The sequence below is a fragment of the Vipera berus genome, assembly GCF_964194415.1.
Source record: "Vipera berus genome assembly, chromosome: 2".
Lineage (NCBI taxonomy): Eukaryota > Metazoa > Chordata > Lepidosauria > Squamata > Viperidae > Vipera > Vipera berus.
The window spans coordinates 177934817-177958841 of NC_138203.1; the positions used below are offsets into that span (position 1 = coordinate 177934817).

At 39.9% G+C, this 24025-nt stretch overlaps 1 protein-coding gene across 3 annotated transcripts in view; it reads left to right on the forward strand.

Moving 5' to 3' along the window:
• STX8 (syntaxin 8) overlaps window positions 1–24025 on the forward strand; it is a 129322-nt gene that overhangs the window by 8999 nt on the left and 96298 nt on the right. For all 3 annotated transcript variants that reach the window (XM_081319642.1, XM_081319640.1, XM_081319641.1), the window contains exons 5-6: window positions 15095–15219; window positions 17875–17967. In XM_081319642.1, the coding sequence (XP_081175768.1) occupies window positions 15095–15219; window positions 17875–17967 (218 nt within the window). The remainder of the gene's footprint in view (window positions 1–15094; window positions 15220–17874; window positions 17968–24025) is intronic.

Sequence of the window (24025 nt, forward strand, 5' to 3'; positions counted from 1 at the left end):
GGATCCCCCCCACAGGCACCCCCCTGACCTGAGAACATAGAGCTGGCCACACAGCCCCACTCCCCGCCCCGACAGTAACCACAATGCTGATATGGCCCTCAATGAAATCAAGATCAACACCCCTGATATAAAAGGACGCAGGGAGGAGAGGAGAGGATATAAAAGGAAGGGGAGAGAGGAGAGGGTATAAAGGAGAAAGGGTGAGAAATTTGTTAAATGAGATTTGCCCCATTTATGATTTTTCTGGCCACATTTGTTAAGTGAATCAATGCAGTTGTTAAATTAGTAACACAGTTGTTAAGTGAATTTGGTTTCCCTATTGACTTTGCTTGTCAAAAAGTTGCAAAAGGGGATCGTGTGAACCCAGGACACTACAACCATCACAAATATGAATCGGTTGCCAAACATGCAAATGTAAATCACATGACCCTGGGGATGCTGCAACGGTCATAAGAGTGAAAAATGGTCATAAATTAATTTTGACACAACCATGGCCAATAATAATAAAATAAATTCAATCCAGAAATACAGGAGTTACAATAATTTCAATGAAAGTGTCACCAATAATAAAAGGAACTGATTAAATAAATGATTAATACAGTGTTGAATTGTCCCCTGGCAAGTTGTCCTGTGGTGAGTTGGCCATAGCAACTTTGTTGTGGAAAGTTGTCCTACATTCTTACAGATTTACCAAATTGCATGCCACATGTCATGGGTATACCAGTCAAGGGAATACCAGTGATGGACACAGAAATTGATTAAGGCAAGCAAGAATTAATACCAAAGATAGATGTTATGTATCGGGTGATGGAAAGAAAAGGAAATCCATGGAAAATAAATAAATAGGCATGCATAGTTGAATCTAGGCAGAATGGTCTTGTGTTCTTTGACATTCTGTTTGAAAACAAGCAGAGGGAAGAAAAACACAGTACAGTCACTGAAATCTAAAATATTAGGCTACAAATTGACATTTTCTGAAGGTGAAGGTGGTGTCAACAAATTTCAGAAGGAGGGCTGACTGCTACACATTTGATCAGTGCAAGAAGTGAGTCCTATACTGACAATATAGTCTTGCAATATTTGGTCACTATATTTTACTCTTCAGATTATTGTTACTAGCCACAATTGCATTCCTGATAATGGTGTGCTAAACTGCAAAATAGACAGTGTTGGGATTTTGATCCCTACTCCCGTGTTTTCTAAAAGCTTAAAATAGTTCACAGATTTATACTAAATAGTAAAGGTAAAGGTTCCCCCGCACATGCGTGCTAGTCGTTTCCAACTCAAGGGGCCGGTGCTCATCTCCGTTTCAAAGCTGAAGAGCCAGCGCTTGTCCGAGGACGTCTCCGTGGTCATGTGGCCGGCATGACTAGACGCCAAAGGCACACAGAACGCTGTTACCTTCCCACCGTAGTGGTCCCTATTTTTCTACTTGCCTTTTTACGTGCTTTCGAACTGCTAGGTTGGCAGAAGCTGGGACGAGTAACAGGTGCTCACTCTGTTATGCGGCACTTGGGATTCGACCCGCCAAACTGCTGATCTTCTGATCGACAAGCTCAGCGTCCTAACCCACTGAGCCACCGCGTCCCTCTACTAAATACTATATACTAAAATTAAGCCATTTTAGATTGAGAAATTGTATTCTGATTTGTCCTCGTTGCTGACGGAAGTACTGTGGGGGATTATGTCATTGTTCTGTGTGGCCTTGGTAACTAGTACAGCATCTTCTCAACTTTTCTGACTTTCACTCTGATTGATTGTTTCCTTATTGCTGTTTGTTGGTAGCCCACTCCAATAACATCAGGTACGGAATCTGTCTATATGAAACTCTTGGGGGGGAACCTTGTTTGTACATTATTAAGCATCAGCTCTGATGAACTGCCAGTAGAGGGAGCATGCCACCATTGAGAAAATCATTCTACACCATAAATGATTCATCTCTATGAACATTTATTCTTTCCAAAACTAATCCATATATTTTATTATGTTTTTTTTTCTTTTGAGTAAGCAATATTATGCGGAAAAGGAGTAAGCAATAGAAGGCCAGACAAATTAAACATAGGGGTTGGGGGGGAAGGAAAGAACCAAAACTGGTTTATATCAACACTATTCTATCCTTGCAAACTGTCTTGTTCCATGACATCCTGCTACCACTTCCTACATTACCTTTTATTTTTAAAATTTTCATCTCTTTTTGAAGATCTCATAAGTTACATTCAACCACAACTTTCTTCTTCATCTAAATCCATTCACCATTATGTCACATAGTTGTTTTACAATTTGATCTTTCTTCAGTCTCCACATATGATCAAATCATTTCAGATTTTTTCCGTAAGTCCATATACTTATACATTTATAAGTATTTTATTTATTTGGGCCGACGAGGTGCTCAAAACACTCAAGACATATCTCCTCCCCTCGTTTCTTCCTTCCCTAATGCAGCTGACAAAGTGAGAAAGAGCCTGTGGCCTAGAGGTTAAAACAACTGCCTAACATGCAAAGCAGCCCAGGTTTGAATCTCAGAAGGGTATGGCTGACTGATGAGAGCAAAGAAGCTTGAAATGGCCATATCAGTCTCCCTTTAATTTTTTGTCAGCAATCCAAATTTATTTAATACATTTATAAGTATATGAACTAATTGCATTTAGTCCATATTCATAAAGTACCCACACATCCTTGACACCATCTCTTCCTATTTACACATAAAAATCCAGAATTGCCTCTAGACAAGTGGCAGACACATAAATCTAATAAATAAGTAAATAAATAAATGAGTGAGCAAGCATCTGTAGTATCCTGTTGCCACTGCATTCCCCAAGTTTCATGGTCTGACATAAATAATTCTCACTTGTATAACAAATGGGCAAAAGTATGCTTTTATACACAATTTTGCACCTTTCAACAAGCATTCCTTCCTTGAAACTGGCCACATAGTGTATTGCACACTGGGTTTTTATCAGTATTTGCATATTTTTGAATTTCTCCATCCATTTCCCCATTTTAGGAGCTGTTGTACCAAAGTAGACAAATTAATACACTTAATCTAGTTGTTTCCATTTATATGTAACATATGATTGTTCACTTCCCTACCAAACACAACTTCCTTGCTCTTTGCTACATTCATTTTAAAATTGGTGTTCTTCATTGCATCAGACATTAATACAAATTGTTTGAGTTCCCAGCTAGCAACATTGCATCATTTGTATTCAAAAGTACACATATGTCCACAGCCATTATATCTATTATGTCACCATAAGTATTCCATACATTTTACTCATATATTATTAAAGGGGACATCATATATTCTTGTCTTATTCTCTGCTCACTGCTGAATAATCTGTTAAGCATTCCACTTATTGTTTCTCATGCTTTATTTCCATCATACTTAGCTCTTACAATATTCAGCAACCTCATCAACCAATCTTCAACTCCTTATTAGTACAAAACATTTTGTAATGGAAACTTCTAAGTTTTTTCCACATCACCAAACAAGAAATATATTTCTCGTTATGAACTTCTGCTGCCTCATATGAAGTTGAATACATTTGCCAGATTTTGCTTATTGTCACATCTCTTCCTGATTCAGAGTTCTACCAAACAGCTTTCCAGATCCAGTTAGACTAATTGGCATATAACTCTCTTTATCTTTCCTTTTGTATAAGAGATTAATAACATCAGTATCCATTGGGCACAGATGCACACAAGCATAAAACAAGTTGAACAGCTTATTTCATACTTCAGTATTTTTGCAGTTTTGCTACTTTTGTTGCATTAGTTAAAATTAATATATATATTTTTCTGAATCTGTTTCAGAGGAAAGTGAGGTCACAAAAGATCACTTTGCTGGTTTGTTTTTGTTTTCCCTGTTACTATTTTGTAACCACTTCTCTTAAATCAGCAGAAATGGAGTGCTACAGTGCTATTCCTTAAAGCTAATTTGCTGTAGTTAACATTTATAACAAAAATTTAAAGATGTAAAAGTAAATTCTACTTGCCAGTTTATAATTGTCTGAATAAATTGGACTTTTCCATTTTGCACATTTACTTCATACAAATAATTTATGCATGGTGTTTTATATTCATGAAATGGGCAAAAAAGGTAAATATTGAATATGTCACAATTTCCCGAGACATATCAGTATTCTTTTTCTCTTCTTTATTTCAATATTTTCAGAAATTTTACACTTTCAGCATAACATAGATGCTTATGTCCGTGGGAGACCACTATTGTACAGATAGGCAGGAGTGAATCCCTCCTCCTGAGGTGTGGCCCTGGGGCTCAGTTGGGCTTGTTGCTAACATACCTGGCGCCCAGCTTTGTAGCAACGGCCCTGCCGGAGCTTCTCGACGCCCTCTCAGGGTTGACGGTTGAGTTTCCCAGACTTATAGTTCTGGGCGACTTTAACCTGCCTTCTCTGGGAGGGTCGTCTGAGTTGGCCCGGGGGTTCATGGCCTCCATGACAGCCATGGACCTGACCCAAGTAATTCAGGGTCCGACTCATGGGGGAGGACACACTCTCGACCTAGATTTCTTATCTGGGCAGTGGTTTGATGATCTGGGAGGGGGCTCACCAACTATTGTCCCCCTGTCATGGTCCGATCATCACCTCTTGCGGTTGGTCTTCTGCTATGCCACCCCCCGCTGCTAGGCTGCGGAACTGACCAGGTGGTTCCGCCCCAGGCGCCTAATGGATCCGGAACAGTTCCAGACAGCGCTTGGGTCTATACCTATCCCCCTCGCTCACAGCCCGGCCGACGCCTTGGTGGATGCCTGGGAAAGGGCTGACACCGAGGCGCTCGACCGTGTTGTACCCTTGCGACCCCTGACCCAGCGCAGATCCCGGTGGGCTCCATGGTTTTCTGTGGAGCTCCAGGAGATGAAACGTCGGAGACGAGGTCTAGAGAGCTGTTGGAGATCCAGCCGGTCTGAGTCTGACCGATTGCGGTTAAGAACCTTTACGAGGTCTTATCTCGCGGCAATGAGGACAGCGAAGTCTAATTACTTCGCTGCCCTCATCGCGTCCGCAGATAATCGCCTGGCCGCCCTGTTTAGGGTGACTTGCTCCCTCCTTAATCAGGAGGTGAGGGAGGAGCCCTTGCAGGGGCGGGCCGAGGAGTTTAGCTATCATCTGACGGACAAAATCACTCAGATTTGAGCCGGTTTGGATTCTGACTGGGCAGAGACTGACGGGGAGGAATCGAGCGGTCTAGAGAATGTTACCTGGAGTGAATTCAATCCTGTGACCCCAGATGAGGTGGACAGGATCATGAGGAGACTGAGTTCCGCCACGTGTTTATTGGACCCGTGCCCCTCCTGGCTGGTATATGCAGCCCGGGAGGAGACACGAGGCTGGTTCCAGGCAGTAATAACTGCTTCTTTGAGGGAGGGTACCTTCCCTGCTGCCTTGAAGGAGGCGGTGGTGAGGCCTCTCCTCAAGAAACCTGCCCTGGACCCGGCTATTTTGAACAACTATCGTCCAGTCTCCAACCTTCGCTTTCTTGCGAAGGTGGTTGAGAGCATGGTGGCACTTCAGCTCCCTCTGTTCCTGGAGGAAACTGATTATCTGGACCCATACCAATCGGGCTTCAGGACCGGGTACAGCACGTAGACGGCATTGGTTGTGCTGGTGAATGATCTCTGCCGGGCTCGGGACAGGGCTTGTTCCTCTGTCCTAGTCCTATTAGACCTCTCAGCGGCTTTTGATAACCATCGACCATGGTATCCTACTGCGGCGTCTCAGTGGTTTGGGAGTGGGGGGCACTGTTTTACAGTGGTTCTCCTACCTCCTGGGCCGCTCGCAGTTGGTGTTGACGGGAGGGCAGAGGTCCACCCCGAGGCCTCTCGTTTGTGGAGTTCCTCAGGGGTCGGTCCCTCTTGTTCAATATCTATATGAAGCCGCTGGGTGAGCTCATTCGTGGTTTCGGGGTGGGGTATCATCAGTATGCTGATGATACCCAGCTTTTTCTTTCCACCCCGAACCAACCCAGTGATGCCCTCGACGTGATGTCCCATTGCCTGGAGACGGTCCGGGTTTGGATGGGGAGAAACAGGCTTCGTCTCAATCCTGCCAAGACTGAGTGGCTGTGCATACCGGCATCTCGGGAGAACCAGTTTTGTCCATCGTTAACTATGGGGGGTGAGGTGTTACCCCCCGTTGATAGGGCTCGCAACTTGGGCGTCCTCCTGGATTCACGGCTCAGTTTGGAAGATCATATAGGAGCCGTGGCCAGGGGGGCTTTTGCCCAGGTTCGCCTGGTGCACCAGTTACAGCCCTATCTGGACCGAGATGCCCTACGCACAGTCACCCATGCGCTCGTGACCTCCCGGCTAGACTACTGCAATGCTCTCTACATGGGGCTGCCCCTGAGAACCACTCGGAGGCTTCAGCTGGTGCAGAATGCAGCCGCGCAAGTTGTGATGGGAGTCTCCCAATACTCCCATGTAACACCTCTTCTCCGCGAGCTGCATTGGCTTCCAGTTGCCCTCCGGATGAGATTCAAGGTGCTGGTGATGACCTATAAAGCCCTAAATGGCATGGGACCGGATTATCTAAGGGAGCACCTGCTGCCAGCGTCAATTTCCCATCGTCCTGTGCACTCCCATAGGGAGGGCCTCCTCAGGGTACTGCCAGTCAAGGATTGCCGACGGGCAATCCCCAGGGGGAGGGCGTTCTCTGTGGGCGCGCCTGCCCTATGGAATCAACTGCCAACAGAACTCTGGACTGCCCCCGACCTTCGTTCATTTCGCCGGGACCTAAAAACCTGGGTCTTTGAGCTGTCTGGTCTGGACTGAGGGGTTTAATGTTTTTAAATTGTGATTTTAATTTTTTGCGGCTAGACTTAATTTAATTTAATTTTAATTTTATATTGTATTGTTTTTAAATTTTGCCTTGTAAACCGCACTGAGTCCTTTGGGAGTAGGGCGGTATATAAACCAACCAAATAAATAAATAAATACATACATACATACATACATACATACATACATACATACATACATACATACATAAAAATGCAGTAATTGTTACAGTACTTGTAGATCTTTCTTGCCCAGTTAATTTTTTTTTAAGCCAAACCCATTTTATCTTTTATTTGAAAACAAAAGCTGTTTCAGTTTTCCTTTGATATCTGGATTTCCGTAGATTATTTTTTTTTCATCTGAATGTATTTGCTGAGCTCTAGCCTCTTTAGGACCCTAGAGTGATTTTTTTTAAAAAAGTGGTTGCTTCAGAATTTAACACACTCCTGTTGTTTAACACTTATCACTTTTGGGTCATTAGTATGGTGGTGATACCCAGCTCTGTCTCAGCCCTGCACTGCAGCAGGTAAAGCTGCTAGTGTACTAAGCCTGTGTCTGGAGGCTGTTTTGGTCTGGGTGGGGAGGAACAGATTTAATCTCAGTCCTGACAAGACCGGTTATGACTGTTTGGGTCCCCCAGGTTGAAGATGTTTACACAGCTTGCCTGGGTTGGAATTGCACTTTCCCACTTGAGACTGTAGGTGCACAACTTGTAGAAGATCCTCCTGGACTTGTAGCTACTGCTTGAGGAGTAGCTGGTGGCTTTGGCCAGGAAGGGATTTTTACAAGTTCATCTTGTGTGCCTGTTGTACCCTTCCGTGATCAGGAAGACCTTTCAGATGGTTACTTAACACCCTAGTCAGCTCACAATTGGAGCATTGCTGTTCATGACCATCTGGAAGCTACAGCTGGTTCAAAGTGCTATGTCAGTAACAGGTACTTCTTATTAAGCCCATGGGTCATCATTGCTATGTGAGCTGCATTGCTTGTCAGTCAAGCAACCAGGTCTACTTCAAGGTGCTGGTTATCAGCTTTGAAGGCTAGATATCTGAAGGATTCCTTGTTTCTAGTTGCTTCTGCCCACCTGCTATATTTAGGCAAAAGGTGTGCTAAAAGTGTCATTTTGTGGAAATGAGTAAGCATGCCTTCTGTATCGCAATCACTACACTCGGGAACAGCGGCCCCAGAGGTTAATATGCCCCTCCCCCCATCTTTGTAAGTGTTCTGGAAATTACTTAAGACCTTGCTGTGCACTCAGGCCTGGGATTAGATCGCTTGTGGAGCCTCCTTCTTGTTTTTTGAATATTATTATGGTTGTTTTGCCAAGACTATTGTGTTTTATACTGTGCTAGTTATGTATTTGATATTTTGTAAGCTGTCCAGAGTCTTAACAAATCTGACTTCAAACAATACTAATTTTGAGAATGCTTCCACAATTCCATGTTATTAATATTTCTTAACATGGAATTATGAAAGCATTCCCAAAATTAATCTTGCTTGAGGTTTAGTCAATATTCATTTACCTATATGTCCTTCAAAATCTATTTTAATGAAACTTCTCTTGTTGTGCTACAGTCATTTTAGTACTCTTCTTATTTAATTGACAACTTGGCCACAGTGCAGGTCAGTGATTTGCTTTATGAGGTAGCAAAGGAGTTTACCTTCCAGTACTTTCAGCTTTAATTTAGGAGACAGTCCTCAATATCGCAAAATATTTGCATAACTGTGGAATAGAGTTATCTCATCTCAAACTATTTCTCTCATTTGCTTTTCAATGAACCATCCCATTTCTAGGTGTCCGGTCATTTACTTAAAATGAGGACCCAGATTGTTGGGGGCAATTAAGCTGACTTTGTAATAATGCCGCTTGGGTGTGTGTGTGTGTGTGAAAGCCCTAACAAGCAGGCATATACATAGAATGAAGGCTACTGCTAAGCTTGTAAGCCGCCCTGAGTCTTCGGAGAAGGGCGGGATATAAATGGGATTAAAATAATAAATAAATAAATAAATAATATATTCATAACAATTGTCCCTATTTCTAATCTACTGTAATATTTTGTAAACGCTTGTTTCTTGTCCAAATAAAACACCAATAACAGTAGCACCAGTATTTATTAGAGCCATATTCGTGGAAGCCACTATTTATAGAGCCCCAATAGAGTTGTAGAGCTATTCCAGAACTGAAACTAAGTGCATAAAGCGTTACTGAAAAGCTTTTGGTGAAAAGAATTCAACTAGCTACGGGTAATATAATACAATATAATTTACATCTATCATATTTTAATGGTAAAAGGGTGTGGGCAGAATAGATTCACATAGTATGTTGGAAAACCTTGCTCCAAGCATTTGAGAAATTATGGTCTGTTGATAATAATAATAATAATAATAATAATAATAATAATAATAATAATAATAATAATAATAATAATAATAATAATAATAATAAAAAAAAATAAACCTTTATTGTCAAAGTACAACATGTGTACATTGAGATTAGCTGAGCCTCCCCCCGTGCTCTCTCCCCCCAACACACAGTGACCACAAACCCTCCATCCCACTACACCATGTGAACCAACTACACCACACACCGGCCTCCCAAGTCAATTCTGCATAAGATTATGTCCCATTTAAAAGCCTAACAGCCCACGGATAAAAGCTATTTTTCAGCCTGTTGGTACGGCTGGCTATATTCCTATATCTCCTACCGGATGGTAGGAGAGTAAAGAGATACCATCCAGGGTGTGAGTCATCCCTGAGAATCTTCCTCACTCTTCCAAGGCAACGAGCCCTGGCGATGTCATCCCGTGGTGTCAGGGAACAGCCCACAATGTCTTGTGCTGTGCTCACTACCCTCTGTAATGCCTTCCTATCCGCGGCTGTCAGACCAGCATACCAAACCACAATACCATACGAGAGGACGCTCTCTATAGTAGACCGGTAAAAGAGGGTCATTAGCCGTTGTTCTACCCTGTTCTTCCGCAAGACCCTAAGAAAGTGAAGCCTCTGTTGGGCCTTTCTAGCCACCTGAGTTGTGTTAACTTTCCAGGTTAGATCTTCACAGAGGTAGACTCCCAGAAATTTAAAGGAGGAAACTCTCTCTACACAGTTCTCTCCGATGTAAAGTGGGGCAGGTTCCTCCTTTTTTCTCCGGAAGTCTAACACCATCTCTTTCGTCTTGCCGATGTTTAGGTGCAAGTTGTTGTTACTACACCATATGGATAGTAGGTAATTGAAAGTAGGTAATCAGAATATATTCTGATAAACCACCTCGGAACGAGACATTGGAACTTTCAGTCTCTTGTTATTCATAGTCAGGAGTTTTCAAAATGCATAAGTCACATTTCATAACAATTGGTAGATTCAAGTTGAAACACTTAGAATGCTTCAAAGGCTATGTCTGTATTTAACTATCCATAGAGGAAAGTAACTAATTTTAACTAATTTTTAAAATCCTTGCTAAATGAAAGCCTCATTGTGTGGCCATAGTCAAGGGAAAAATTTCTGAATGACTAATCTGCTTTACTTGGGAAAGTTTATAACCATGAACCCCTGAAACAATATACTTGAGAAGATAAGCTGCCATTTGTTAAAATGAGGCACAATTCTCAATTATAACCCTCAACATCTTTTATATTTGAGCAGATTGCTAAGCTTTAATTAGTTAAATCTGCTCCTGTAATCAAAAGGTATCTGCACACTCCACTCTGCTGTGAAGATTTCAAAGATTTAAGAGATTAACTTGGCAAAAGCCATGGGTGGCTAATTGGATAAGCTTTAATCTTCACACTGCCAAAATGATACAGAGGAAGATCAGAAGGTGGAAGTTGGACTCTGTCGGGTATGAAGGGGTCTACTCAACTTGTCAAAAAGATTTTTTTTGATGGTAGAGATAACTTGTCACAAACAAAGCAAGAACAACAGCTGTATTAAAAATATGCCATTACATCTTTCTTTTTGACATTGGTATTTCAAAATGGGCAAAAAAAAATCCCTTTGAAATAGTGGAGTGAGCCACAAATTATGGCAACTAAAGATTTGCTTATAAATATCTTGGAAAATTTTGCAGGGATTATTGGAGGGAAGATACGTTTTTCAGAGAATTAAGCATGTTATGAGGCACATCGAGAACTATAAATTATTGTCAGTAATCTCCCAGATAGACAAACCTTCCAGAGATAAATATTAGCCATGCTAGGAAACAGAAAGAACATTTTATCATGCGAGGGAGACATACTGGAAAAACTTCAAAAGTACTGAATAAGACATATATAATACAATACAGAAAAATTTGGAATTTAAATTTGAAATGAAACAGCCATTTTTACTAGGTGTAAACCCAGAATATTTGAATACGAAATATAATAATTTTCTAAGAATAAGTTTTTCCCAACTTTGGAAGAAAGATGCAATTCTGATGATATCTAATTGGGATTTTAAGCTTGAAGAATGTGTAGCAAAGGAAAAATTAACTGTAAATATTCATAACAGAACTTTAACCAAATTCAAGCCAGAGTGGTTCCCATATATACAATATTTTATGCAGTTTGTCGAATATAAATACCTACCATATGGTTTCTAAGAGGGTCTAAATTCTTGCAAAGATTACAAATTGATTGAGGAACAAAGTCAGAAACCAAATAGTTTTTTAACTCCCCCCCTAATATGCATAAACAACAATGGGTATGATACAGCGGAGACTTTAATATTAAATATTAAGCTTGATAGAAACCTTCATTATATAATCATCAATAACTTAATACATTTTGCAGTTGTTCGTCAGTGCAACTCTCAGCTCTTGATGCAACATAATGCTTCTTTGCACATTTTGAAATCATGGTTAATGTTGTCCTAAACTTGTTTCTTTACCTTTAAAGGTAAAAATTATCTAAATCATCAGAGTATTAATAACTTTTAGTCAACACTATAATACTATTCTGCCAAATGATATAATGTACTAATTGTGTTACATAATAATACAATAAAACAATAGTTTAAAAAAGAATTAAAGTTAAATTGTATCTCTTCCTTTATCTCCCAACTGGGAGTAGAGGTTAGCCATCTCAGATTATCCTTTCCTACTACAGCAGAAAGTTCTATGCCTCCCATCTCTCTGAAGTTAGGCTTTAATGTTAGCTTTAAATAACGAAGACAGATGGTTGCATATAATATTGGAAACTCTTAAACTCCCTTTGGCCCTTGGCTTCTTAATAACAATTTAATACCAATTACTGTACCATTACAATTCCTATTATCAGAAAGAAATAGATTTTGTATTGAACAATAAACCTCAGGTTGACTGGCAATCATCATTTTACTTTTATTTCTGCATTCTGCTGCTGTTTTTGGCAGGCCTTTGGGAAAAACATATGGCAAAGAAATAATGCTGTGGCTGGAAAACTTGGCTGGTACTTTTAAAAAGTGAACAAAAAGCTCATACAATTGCAGGGATGGCAACCTATGGCCTTCCAGAGGTTTAATCTCTGAATGGACCCAGTGGATTGATATCAACTATTGTGTTATGTTGCAGATCATTTTGATTTTGTTTTGGGATTTACACTTTTCCTTCCTATATGATATGGTCCTTTTTGTTTGCTTACATTCTTGTTCTAAGGTTTGGCTTAGCAATCTGAATGATACTGATTAGGATTTGTTTTTTTAAAAACATCTTAAAATCCTGACTTGCTGTTTTCAAGTAAGGCCAAATAACTAAACGGCCCTCAAGGATTCTCCTTAATTAACAAAGCTATCATTTGTAATAGCTGATCGATTGAATTGTTAACCAAGCAGTGCTGATTTGATAAGTCTTTTCCTAATTGATTTAATTTATTATATTACATTAATTTATTAATTTAATTGATACTAGAATAGCCTTGATGACTCCTTGAATTATCTTTTCAGAGATATTTCCTCAATGCCTTCAATAGGGACACAATTTCTAATGTACTGTACTGCATTCACTGGAAATCTGAGATATATTCAGAGATGGATCCACCTTGAAAATAGCCCATGTTGAACTACATGGCACAATCAAACATCAGGAAATATTTTATGACATTATTGTGTCAGAAACTGTTTTAAACATTTTATATCATAAAATGTTTTATAAAATTTGCTGAATTTCTATTCCATGAGATTCATTGGCCCCAGATTTTGGATACATTCCATAAGTTAGCTTATATGAGGCATCTTGGCTCAAAAGGCTTTGCCTTATGGTACACTGTTCAGTTAAAGGAATCAGAGTTTTATTAGTATATAGATTGTGAAGCTATAATTATCTGCAGATCAGTGCTTAGATTATCATCACTTGAAGCTTTAGTTTCATCTCAGTTTGTAAAGGAACCAAAATTAGTTTGGTTTTTCAGAACAGCTGTAATCTGTTGCTTTAGTATTTTTAAACATGACTAATTCATTGTGATACAAGCTGTCCAAAGCAAAGTGTGAATCCTTCAGTAGGTACATATGAATAATTTAAATCTGCATTCTACCCTACTCCAGATAACTGGTCCTCAACATTTTAATGAGAGGCAGGTGGAAAAGCACTACAGTAAATCTTGAGTTACTATGGTAATTGTGACCAGAATTTTGTTGCTAAGTGATCTGGTTGTAAAGTTGACATCAAGTGACAGCATTGCTTAGTGACAGAAACTCTGGTCCCTATGGTTACCATTAAGTGAGAATTGCAATCATTAAGTGAGGACCTCCTTACAACTTCCTGCCGGCTTTGAACAAACAAATTCTTTAGGAAAGCCGACAGGGATTCACAAGTCCCAGATGGCTTGCAAGCAGGCTGGAAGGCAGGTAAATGTCTGTTACTGGGTTGGGAGGGCGCACAAGTAGCCTGTGTGGTACAAGTGCTGCAGAGGCTGGGGTGGCTGCTGCCAGGCAGGGGAATGTGAATGAGGGTGAGTGAGTGGCTGGATGGATGGAGTTGCACAAGGATGCACGGGTGTCTGTTAAGGTGTAGCGCAAGTATGTCAGGGCCAGAAATGATTGCTGCTGGATAGGGGAGAGTGGGCAAGTGGCTTCAGGGAATAGCAGGGATGTAGGCTGTTTTCAAAGATTTTTCAAAGGTAGAATCAAGAAAGAAAATACCAGTAATGTATGAGACATAGAAGTGAATGTAACTGCAGTTTCATTTTAGGCAATGCTAACAGGTAATAAAATTGTCTGTGTTTCTCAAGGTGATAGAAATTTTGAAATATTATTCTCACTTATCATGGGGTCAGAAAGGAAGCTTCATCTTGCTTATTTGGAATAAAGGTACAAAGCTAATAGATATTATGCTTATTTAAGCATCATGTGCATTGCATTTTTTCCATTTGATTTTAAGACTATAGGAATTTAGGGTATTGTTGAAAATAAAATGTTTCCTTTCCCATTGCCTCATGATGTCTTTGGGTAGTGAGATTTTTAATGAGATTTTGTTAAGTCTTGGGGGAAAAATTGAGAAAGATTCTTGTAATTAAATTAGTTTGTTTTCTATGTTTGTTTGTTTGTTGTTGCAGTCCCTAACACTTTAAAGGAGATATAGAAAAGAATGCCCCAAAGTGTTTTAAATATTTTTAAAAATCATACCTTTTACAGATGCTCATTCTGAATTAAATACTAAATTGCTTTTCTCTTTGGGGGTCATTTGATACTTGATTTTTGTCAGTGTTTTTACATATGAGTTATATATTGCATAATTGGATCCCCCAGATGATGATGATGATGATAATGTTGGAAGGGACCTTAGAGGTCATCTAGTCCAACCCCCTGCTCAGGCAGGGAACCCTATACCATTTCAGACAAATGGCTGTCCAGTCTCTTCCTAAAAACTTCCAGTGTTGGTGCATTCACAGCTTCTGGAGGCAGGTTGTTCCACTGCTTATTTGTTCTAACTGTCAGGAAGTTTCTCCTTAGTTCTAGGTTGCTTCTCTCCTTGATTAGTTTCCATCCATTGCTTATTGTCCTGCCTTCGGGCGCTTTGGAGAATATCTTGCCTCCCTTTTCTTTGTGGCAGCCCCTGAGATATTGGAACACTGCTATCATGTCACCCGTCGTCCTTCTCTTCATTAAACTAGACATTCCCAATTCCAGCAACCGTTCCCTATATGTTTTAGCCTCCAGTCCCCCAATCACCTTTGTTGCTCTTCTCTGTACTCTTTCTAGAGTCTCAACATCTTTTTTTACATTGACCAAAGATCTCCACTGTATAACTTATGTTCTTCACTTTAGTCTAAATATGCTGTCAGCAGAATCAGAATCTTACCAGTGATAGGAGCATTAATTTGTTTTTATATAACCCATTTTTAGGTCTAGCCTAATGGCAGGCGGGGTCAGAAGAGAAGTAACAAACCCATGGCTTGTGGAGGAGCCTGAGGAAACGAGAGGGCTTGACTTTCATGATATCCGGCAGCAACAACAAAGAATTATCGAAGGTAAATCCTTCCTTCCTTGTTTAATCTTGTCAACTTTTATATTAGTTTTGTAGCTGATCACAGCCTAGATTTAAAAAATCTTCCCTTTTGTATTTTTGGGGAGGAGGTGTCTTTAAATTGTCCTTAAAATAAGTATAACATTTTTGCAGTACCGGTATTTTGTTTTGCCAAGAGTTATCTAAGATGTTTGAATCCTTGGATAGATATTTATTTTGCTGTTAGCATAGTTTCTCTCTTTATGTTCATCCTTTTTATGTTTGCAAATAATTTTTGTGAGCTGCTAAAAAGAAGGTAATCTGCCTGGAATTCCTTAAGCAAACTCAAGTTACTGAATGTCACGATTTTTTCCCCCCTGATTCTTCTACATCTCTGGGGAAGTATCAGTCATCTGTGCCTCTGTTTATTGGCATGTTGTTTATGGAAATGGTTAGCTATTTGCTTATATCAATTTCAGGTAGGAAAAACTCATTCTAATCAATATATGATTGAAATCAATATGGTAGTTATGTTGCCATGGCCTTGATCCCCAGAATTTCTTCTCCGGACCCTTTTCTGATGCTTTTGTACTGCTGTTATTCCCTAGACTCATTTAAAAAAAAAAGTAGGTGCACTTATACTATGTGGTCTGGGACTTTTGTTCCCAGACATAATCTCCATTCTATCACTTGGTGGTGGTCTGTTGCCTGTGGTTTTACAGTCTCCAAACCAGCTTTCTTCTTAAATATTTTTTGCTATTCTAGAACCTTCCTAAACATTTTGTGGATGTGTGGTTTATTGGGAAGAGGTTTTTTTTGCATGCTAGTAAAGAATAGTTAGGGCTAGCATAGAATTCTTCCAACAGCAATTAGCTACATTGGTAACATCTTTAATTTCTGAACATCTTAGTTTAAACGGTTGTAACATTTTTCTTACTGTTTTTTTCCCCTATAAAAGTCTTTTTTCCCTTTCTGCAAATAACATACACAGTAGCTAGGGAATAATCTTTCTGAAAAATCATCAACTCTGTCCAAGAATCTAATCCTCGACTTACAACAATTCATTTAGTGACAGTTCAAAGTCACAACGGCACTGAAAAAAGTGACGTGACCATTTTTCACACTTAACAACTGTTGCAGCATCCCCATGGTCACATGGTCAAAATTCAGATGCTTGGCAACTGGTTCATATTTATGACGGTTGCAATGTCCTGGGGTCATGTGATCAGCTTTTACAACCTTCTGACAAGCAAAGTCAACAAGGAAGCCAGATTCACTTAACAACCATGTTACTAACGTAACAAATGCAATAATTCACTTAACAACTGTGGCCAAAAAAGTTGTAAAATGGGGCAAAACCTACTTCACAAATGTTTCACTTAACAATATAAATTTTGGACTCAATTGTCATAATGTTGAGGGCTACCTGTAATTTAGGTCACTTAGGACAGAGGTGGGGAACAATGGCTCCCTTTATGTCTTGTGGACTTCAACTCCCAGAATTCCTGAGCCAGTATGGCTGGCTCAGGAATTCTGGGAGTTTTAAGCCCATAAGTCATAAAAGGGTTATTGTTTTCCACCCCTGATTTAGAAAGTAAGGGTACAGTTACACCATGTGATCCAGATTACAGTTGGAAGTAGGGAGATTGTAGCTGTGCCAATGCTCTCTCCCCCAAAAGTTGGATTAACTCCGCAATGAAAGATAAATTACCACACAGTTTGAAAAAGATATTTAGATTTATGGTGTTTGCTTCGTCTACTTGGAGCCTTGATGGTGCAGTGGTTAGAATGCAGTATTGCAGACTAACTCTGTTCACTGCCAGGAGTTCGATTCTGACCAGCTCAAGATTCACTTAGCCTTCCATCCTTCCGAAGTCGGTAAAATGAGGACCCAAATTGTTGGGGAAAATATGCTGACATTTGTAAACTGCTCAGAGTGCTGTAAAGTACTGTGGAGTGTTATATAAGTCTAAGTGCTATTGCTACTTTTTTTTCAGTCATGTTAAACCTTCCTTGGAAAATCAGAAAAGCTTAATGAGTAAACTGTGTGAGTATGCCAGAGAATCCAGTGCTTTCATTAGGGAGAAGTAACTAATCATCCAGTTTCTTAAGTATTTGGGATCCTTGACTAAATGTACTTGTTGAGAAATTGCTCACTACTGTCCACATTGTAAATTCATATTGAGGCAATATCTATTAGGCAAATTGATAAAATCCAACTTTCCAATTTCAAACCCTAAGACTAGCTTTTTCTTTAGCCAAGATGGCTAAAAAATCCAGAAAATAGATGGAAAACAATTATGCATATGTCAAAATTCCATGATTTTCTACTCTTTTTTCTTGGATTTTTAAATATTTTGCCTGATGGGAAGTTCTTAGAAATTCAAAGATCACAGTGATTACAATAAGCCCTCCTTTAAGCAAATAAAGATACCAAATAAATAAATAAATGTTTAAATAATTGTTGCTTGATTTTTTTTCTAACAGTCAGCTTAAGTGCTGTATCTATTTGTTTTAGTATATTAAAATTTGACTTTTCAATTTATTATCCGGCCATTAGCAAGTTTTCTTTCAGATTAAACCCAAGTTTGGGCATTTCCTCAGCAATCTTTATGTATAAATCTCGGATTTATTAACTTGAATTTTATATTCATTGAGCTTGTTTTGCTTGTTTGTATAGAACAGGATGCTGGTCTTGATGCACTCTCTTCGATCTTATCTCGCCAAAAACAAATGGGACATGAAATTGGAAATGAATTAGAGGAACAGAATGGTAAGTACATGAGGCAAAATAATTTTTAGAATTTGATGTATCTGTTATAATTCAGTGTTATGTTTATAAAAGATGAAAACACTTTATTTATCCAGTCTTTATTGTTTTTATAAATAACTCATATTCCCATGAACATACCTAATACTCCTTCCTCCTCCTAATTTCCCCTCAAGAACAACCCTACAAGATGGGTTGGGCTGAGAGAGAGTGTGTGTGTGACTGTGTGTCCAAAGTCACCCAGCCGGCTTTCATGACTAAGGAGGGATTAGAATTCAGTTTCCTGCTTTGTAGCCTGGTGCCTTAAGCAGTGGACTAGACCAGGGGTAGGCAACCTTGGCTCATTTATGACTCATGGACTTCAACTCCCAGAATTCCTGAGCCAGCCATGCTGAGGGGAAAGGGAGGGTTTCCAAGCTGAGTCATGCTAGCTCAGGAATTCTGGGAGTTGAAGTCCACGAGTCTTAAAAGAGCCAAGGTTGCCTACCCCTGCGACTAGACCAACTCCAGCTCTCTTAAACACTGGCTGTCTTAAATACATAACCATATTTTTCCACCCATGATTTGGGAAAGATCGTATCAGAACTACAAGGAAATGCAATTTACAAAACAGAAGAAAAACAGGTTCTTTAAAACTTTTGTTTCCTGTCTCTCTTTTATTCACATCCCACAATTATAACAATCAAAGCTTACAGCAGCTAAAATGCAAATTATAAGACACAAAAATAAAAACAATATATTTAAAAACAGAGGTAAAATTAAAAATCGGTGTAATTAAATCAGTTCAGATAACAAAAAAATGGTGGAACGGGTGAGGTTTTTTTTTTAACATTTTACTGAATACTATGAGAGTGAGAGATAAGCACATCTTGGAAAATTGCAGTCCAAGGTCTTGGAGCCATACAGAAGAAGATCCTCTCCTATGTTCCACATAAATTAACTATTGGTAGCAGTGGGAGGGGGAATCTTCAACCTTCTTGCTGATCTAAGTAACTGGACAGATTCATAATGGGAAAGACAGATAGTCAGACCTGAACCATTTAGGGCTTTTAAGGTCAGCACCGGCACTTACTTATTTCTTTGATTGATTGATTGGAAAAAATTATGTAGCTGCCCATCTCAAAATATTGTGATTTTAGGTGGTGAACAAGAATTAAAAGGAAAACAAAAACATGAGATAAATTTATTGTTGTTAGTTGCAAAGTCGTGTCTGACCCATTGCGACCCCATGGACAACGTTCCTCCAGGCCTTCCTGTCCTCTACCATCTTCTGGAATCCATTTAAGCTCACGCCTACTGCTTCAGTGACTCCATCCAGCCACCTCATTCTCTGTCATCCCCTTCTTCTCTTGCCCTCAATCTTTCCCAGCATTAGGCTCTTCTCCTTCCTTCTCATTAGGTGGCCAAAGTATTTGAGCTTTAACTTCAGGATCTGGCCTTCTAAAGAGCAGTCAGGGTTGATCTCCTCTAGGACTGACCGGTTTGATCGCCTTGCAGTCCAAGGGACTCGCAGGAGTCTTCTCCAGCACCATAGTTCAAAGGCTTCAATTCTTTGGCGCTCAGCCTTTCTTATGGTCCAACTTTCACAGTCATACATTGCAACTGGGAAGACCATAGCCTTGACTATACGCACGTTTGTTGGCAAGGTGATGTCTCTGCTTTTTAGTGTGCTGTCTAGATTTGCCATAGCTATGAGATAAATAGCAAGTAGGAATAATAAGATAAACATATAATCATGGTTGAAAAATATTCCTCTTCTAGTCCAGGGACAGAACCAGACAAATCAGCCAATGTGTGCTCACTGAACTCCTTGACCCCCAAACCTGGGGGAACAACCAGGATTTTAATGCTTTACAAAATGCCAATAGAGTCAAGGCCATCTGGATCTCCATCGGAATGCTGTTTCACAGAGGAGGTCCCCAAATTACACTCCATAATACAAAGAGTGGAGCATGTCCACTCTGTCAAACATAATAGGCCATATGTGCATAACGCAAAAAGGTGGTCCTACATATGGTATAATGTAGTCCTGTGCCATGTAAGGCTTACACGTTTCAACCAGTATCATTTAACTGATGCCCGATAAACGCCTGGAAACTAATAAAAATCTTTCCATAGAGGTGTCTTACAATCCCTGTAACTTCTGCCAGCTAGCTGCTAAACAACTACATTTTGTACTAGCTGGCAATTTCTGAATTCTTCCAGGAACAACCCCACCGAAAGAACAGTAGTCTTATGCAATAGGCACAGCAGAATATAACCAAGGCATAGATCATTGGCACTTAAGAATTCTTGATTCTTGCCTCAACTATCCATGTCTGGGCAGACTTCATCTCAGTCCTCAAGTGCAGCTTTTTCCTTACCTGAAACACTTTCTATTTTGTGAGAATTTAATTTCAACTTGTTTTGTTTATTTTGTTTTGTTTATTACTGAGTTTAGGATTGCCAATTATTTTCTTGGGGTTAGATGGTGGGAAGGAGTAAACGAGAGTATCATCAGCATTATGATAGTGAACCATCCCAACACTCTGAATACCTCACTAAGCAGTTTCATCTATATCAGTGTTGTGATTCAGGGTCAGCCTGTGGGTTCGGCAGTTGGGTCGAACGATTCAGAGGAGGAGGAGGAGGGGGGTGTTGGAGAGCCTGCAGAGGACAGTCCTGAGGCTTCGCAGAGCCCTCAGCCAGGCCCCTCTCATCTGGTTACTACGCAGACCCAGCTGTGTGAGCCTGACAGCGTGGATGAAGATGACCCACAGCTGGCCCTGTTCAAGGACGCCCGACGCAGGAGGCAGTCAATCAGGAGTAAACAGAGGAAGGCAATGGGGCATCTCGGAAGGAGGCAGAGAGAAGCCACGCCTTGAACTGTTTAAAAGGGGAATGTGTGGGAGGGCTGGTTTGCTGAAGGCAACCGTTTGAATAGCTCCTGTTTCATGGTTCGTGTTTTTGTTTTGCTCTGTTTGCTCTGTTTTGTGTCAATAAATTTGGCAGGCTTAGTTCCAGCCTCTTGCCTTTTTGTAAAGGGGTTGTCCCTGCCTTTTCTGCAGGGCCGGTAGTAGGCTGGAACAGAACAATCAGGGGTAGGCAACCTTGGCTCTTTTATGACTCGTGGACTTCAACTCCCAGAATTCCTGAGCCAGTATGGCTCAGGTTGGAAACTCTGCCTTTCCCCTCAGCATGGCTGGCACAGGAATTCTGGGAGTTGAAGTCCACAAGTCATAAAAAAGAGCCAAGGTTGCCTACCCCTGATCTATATCTTAAAACTTAGAAGACAAAATTGAACCCTATGGGATGTGATGGATCTGCAGCCAATGTGCTGAACTGTAGCCCCACAGCACCACCTTCCAGGTATACTCCATTCAGAAAAGATCAGAACCACTGCAAAATAGTGCCCCTACGTTCCAACTCAGCCAGATAGATAAGAAGGATACTCACTCTCTCTATATATAATATCTGGCTGCCCCAAGACAGCGGTGCCAAGTTGCCTTAGACCCTCTAAAACCTTCTGCAGATTTCCCCTCTTTATTAAGTTTCAAGATGGCAGTAATTTTTGTTCTTTTGAGCATTGTTGGTCATCTTCGTGTTCATTGGATACCATTATAAAATTGTGTGAGCAAAACTATAGTATATGGTCTGCAGTGACAGTGACGACTTTCTGTTCAGATGTGTTTGAGAAGCAAAGTAAAACACATGAGATAAACCCATTACCCATAATATTTAAATGAGGGTTAGGGTGAGGTCTCCTTGCAGTCCGGATCAAAAACTGATCTCAGGTGTAGACTTTTAGAGGTGCTCTTAAGATAAGGGATGGTGACAGTTTTTTGTTCAAACTTTTTTGTGGATCACAATAAAGTACATGGAAAAATCCTCTTGCCGGTAAACTGAAACTAGGGTTAGGGTTGGGGTTAGGGTTGGGGTTAGAGATGGGACTCTTTGGAGTCAGGGGTAAAAACTGATGTTAGAGATAGATTCATAATGTTTCCCTAAAGTAAGTACAGCAACAGCTTTTCATTTGGACTTCTTTGTGGACCACAGAAACACATGGGAAAATCTCATTGCCAATGACATTGACACTAGGGTTAATGTTAGGTTTAAGTTTAGTTCTCCTTGGAGTCAGGGCTGAAAATTGATGTTAGGTCTATATTCTTAGAGGTTCCCTAAGGTAAGTGATGGTGACTGTGAAAGCTTTTCATTTGAACTTGTTTGGGAACCACAATAAAACACATGGGAAAATCTCGTTGCCAATGACATTGAACCTAGGGTTAGGGTTAGAGTTAGGGTTAGGATTAGGATTAGGATTAGGATTTGGAGTCAGGGCAAAATTGATGTTAGGGATGGATTCTTAAAGGTTCCCTAAGGTAAGTTACAGTGACAGCTTTTCGTTCAAACTGCTTGTAGAGTAAAAACACATGGGGAAAATCCCATTGCCAATAAAATGAAACTAGGGTTAGGGTTAGGATTAGGTTTCTTGGGAGTCAGGGCCAAAAACTAATGTCAACTCTGCTAACATTGGATGCTCTTGCTTTGACAAAAGATGAAGAAGCAGCTATTTCATATTTAAAACTTGTGTGTTACTTTTAGAGCTAGAATCAGTTCATGCTGGGGGGAGGAGGAAGAATGTCTCTCAAGGCTGTTTTGAAATAAGAGAAGATAAGAATTTGGCAGGTTGTCTAACAGAAGGGAAAACTGACCCTTCAAACTAATTGGAGAATGTGATTAATGGAGAATTGTGTTTAATATTATTGTGCTAAGGGAAGGGGAATTCAGATTCCAGCTTCCAGCAAGCATTGCCGATGTTATAGGGCCCTAATAAAAGACTTTTAAAGTAAACAATGCCTCAGAATCCTTTGAAGAGCTCATCCGTGGGAAACTTGACAACCAATGGTAGGGATAAATTCTGAGAAGTTCTCTAATGTAAGGGACGGAGATAGCTTTTCGTTAGGACGTCTTTGGGAACCACAATAAAAAACATGGGAAAATCCCATGGGTTAGGTCTCCTTGTAGTCTAGGTTGAAAACTGACCTCGGAGAGATTCTTAAGGTTATCTAAGATAAGGGACAGTGACAGTTTTTCATTTGGACTTCTTTGTAGATCACAGTAAAATGCGTGGGAAAATAAGATTTCCAATAAAATGAAACTAGAGTTAGGGTTAGGTCTCTTTGGAGTCGGGCTGAAAACTGATGGAATATATTCCCTAAGGTAAGTGTCAGGAACAGCTTTTTGTTCGGACGTCTTTGGAATAGTAAAACACATGAGATAATCCCATTGCCAAAGATACTAAAACTAACAGTATTGTTAACAGGCAAGGCAGGGAATTCCTCATGCCCATTCATAAAACTACTGCAAAAGTTAGAATAGTCACCATTCTAACATTAACAATGAGCAATGAGTTTTCCATCATCAGCTCCATCTGAACAGAGTAAGAATATGCTTGAGTGTAGTCTGATGTAATCTGGATACATTTTTGTTACAAGAGTTCTGTTTGCCTACCCTACTGCATTTGGAAAGTAACCTGGAGGTTATCAAGGAAAGAGCTAAAAATTGTTGCAACATGAAAACAGTATCCAGTGCTTTTCCTGATGATTGCTTTTTCATTTCCAAACATTGTAAGTATTCCAGAGTAAATATTTACAGCAGTGATGTATTTAGTGTAGAAAGACATGTTTCATTTTTAGTGTATTTTATTTATTAAGTGTGGCTAATGCTGATCTGAGTACCTAATAGGAGAGGGAGTAATTTGCATTTTAATTATTCTTTTGTAAACCACTAGATGGTAGCAGAAGACAACAAAGCCTTTCCTTAGAATGTCTTACCAGACCTAGGGCTGAGCTGCCTAAGCTTCTGCAAAGGAGGAATGTTTTATTTTTGCTTCTCTTACAGAGCAAAACACAAAAAAGAAAGAAAGAAAGAAAAAAAGGTTTCCTCTATCTTTCAGCTACTTTCTCTCCCCTTCCCTTGCTCTCGTTTGCCTGGAAAAATTTTTTTATCCCTTCCCAGTACATTTATTCACTCACTATATGATACGTATTTTAGCTTTGAGGATTTTCTTACTGTGGTCTGC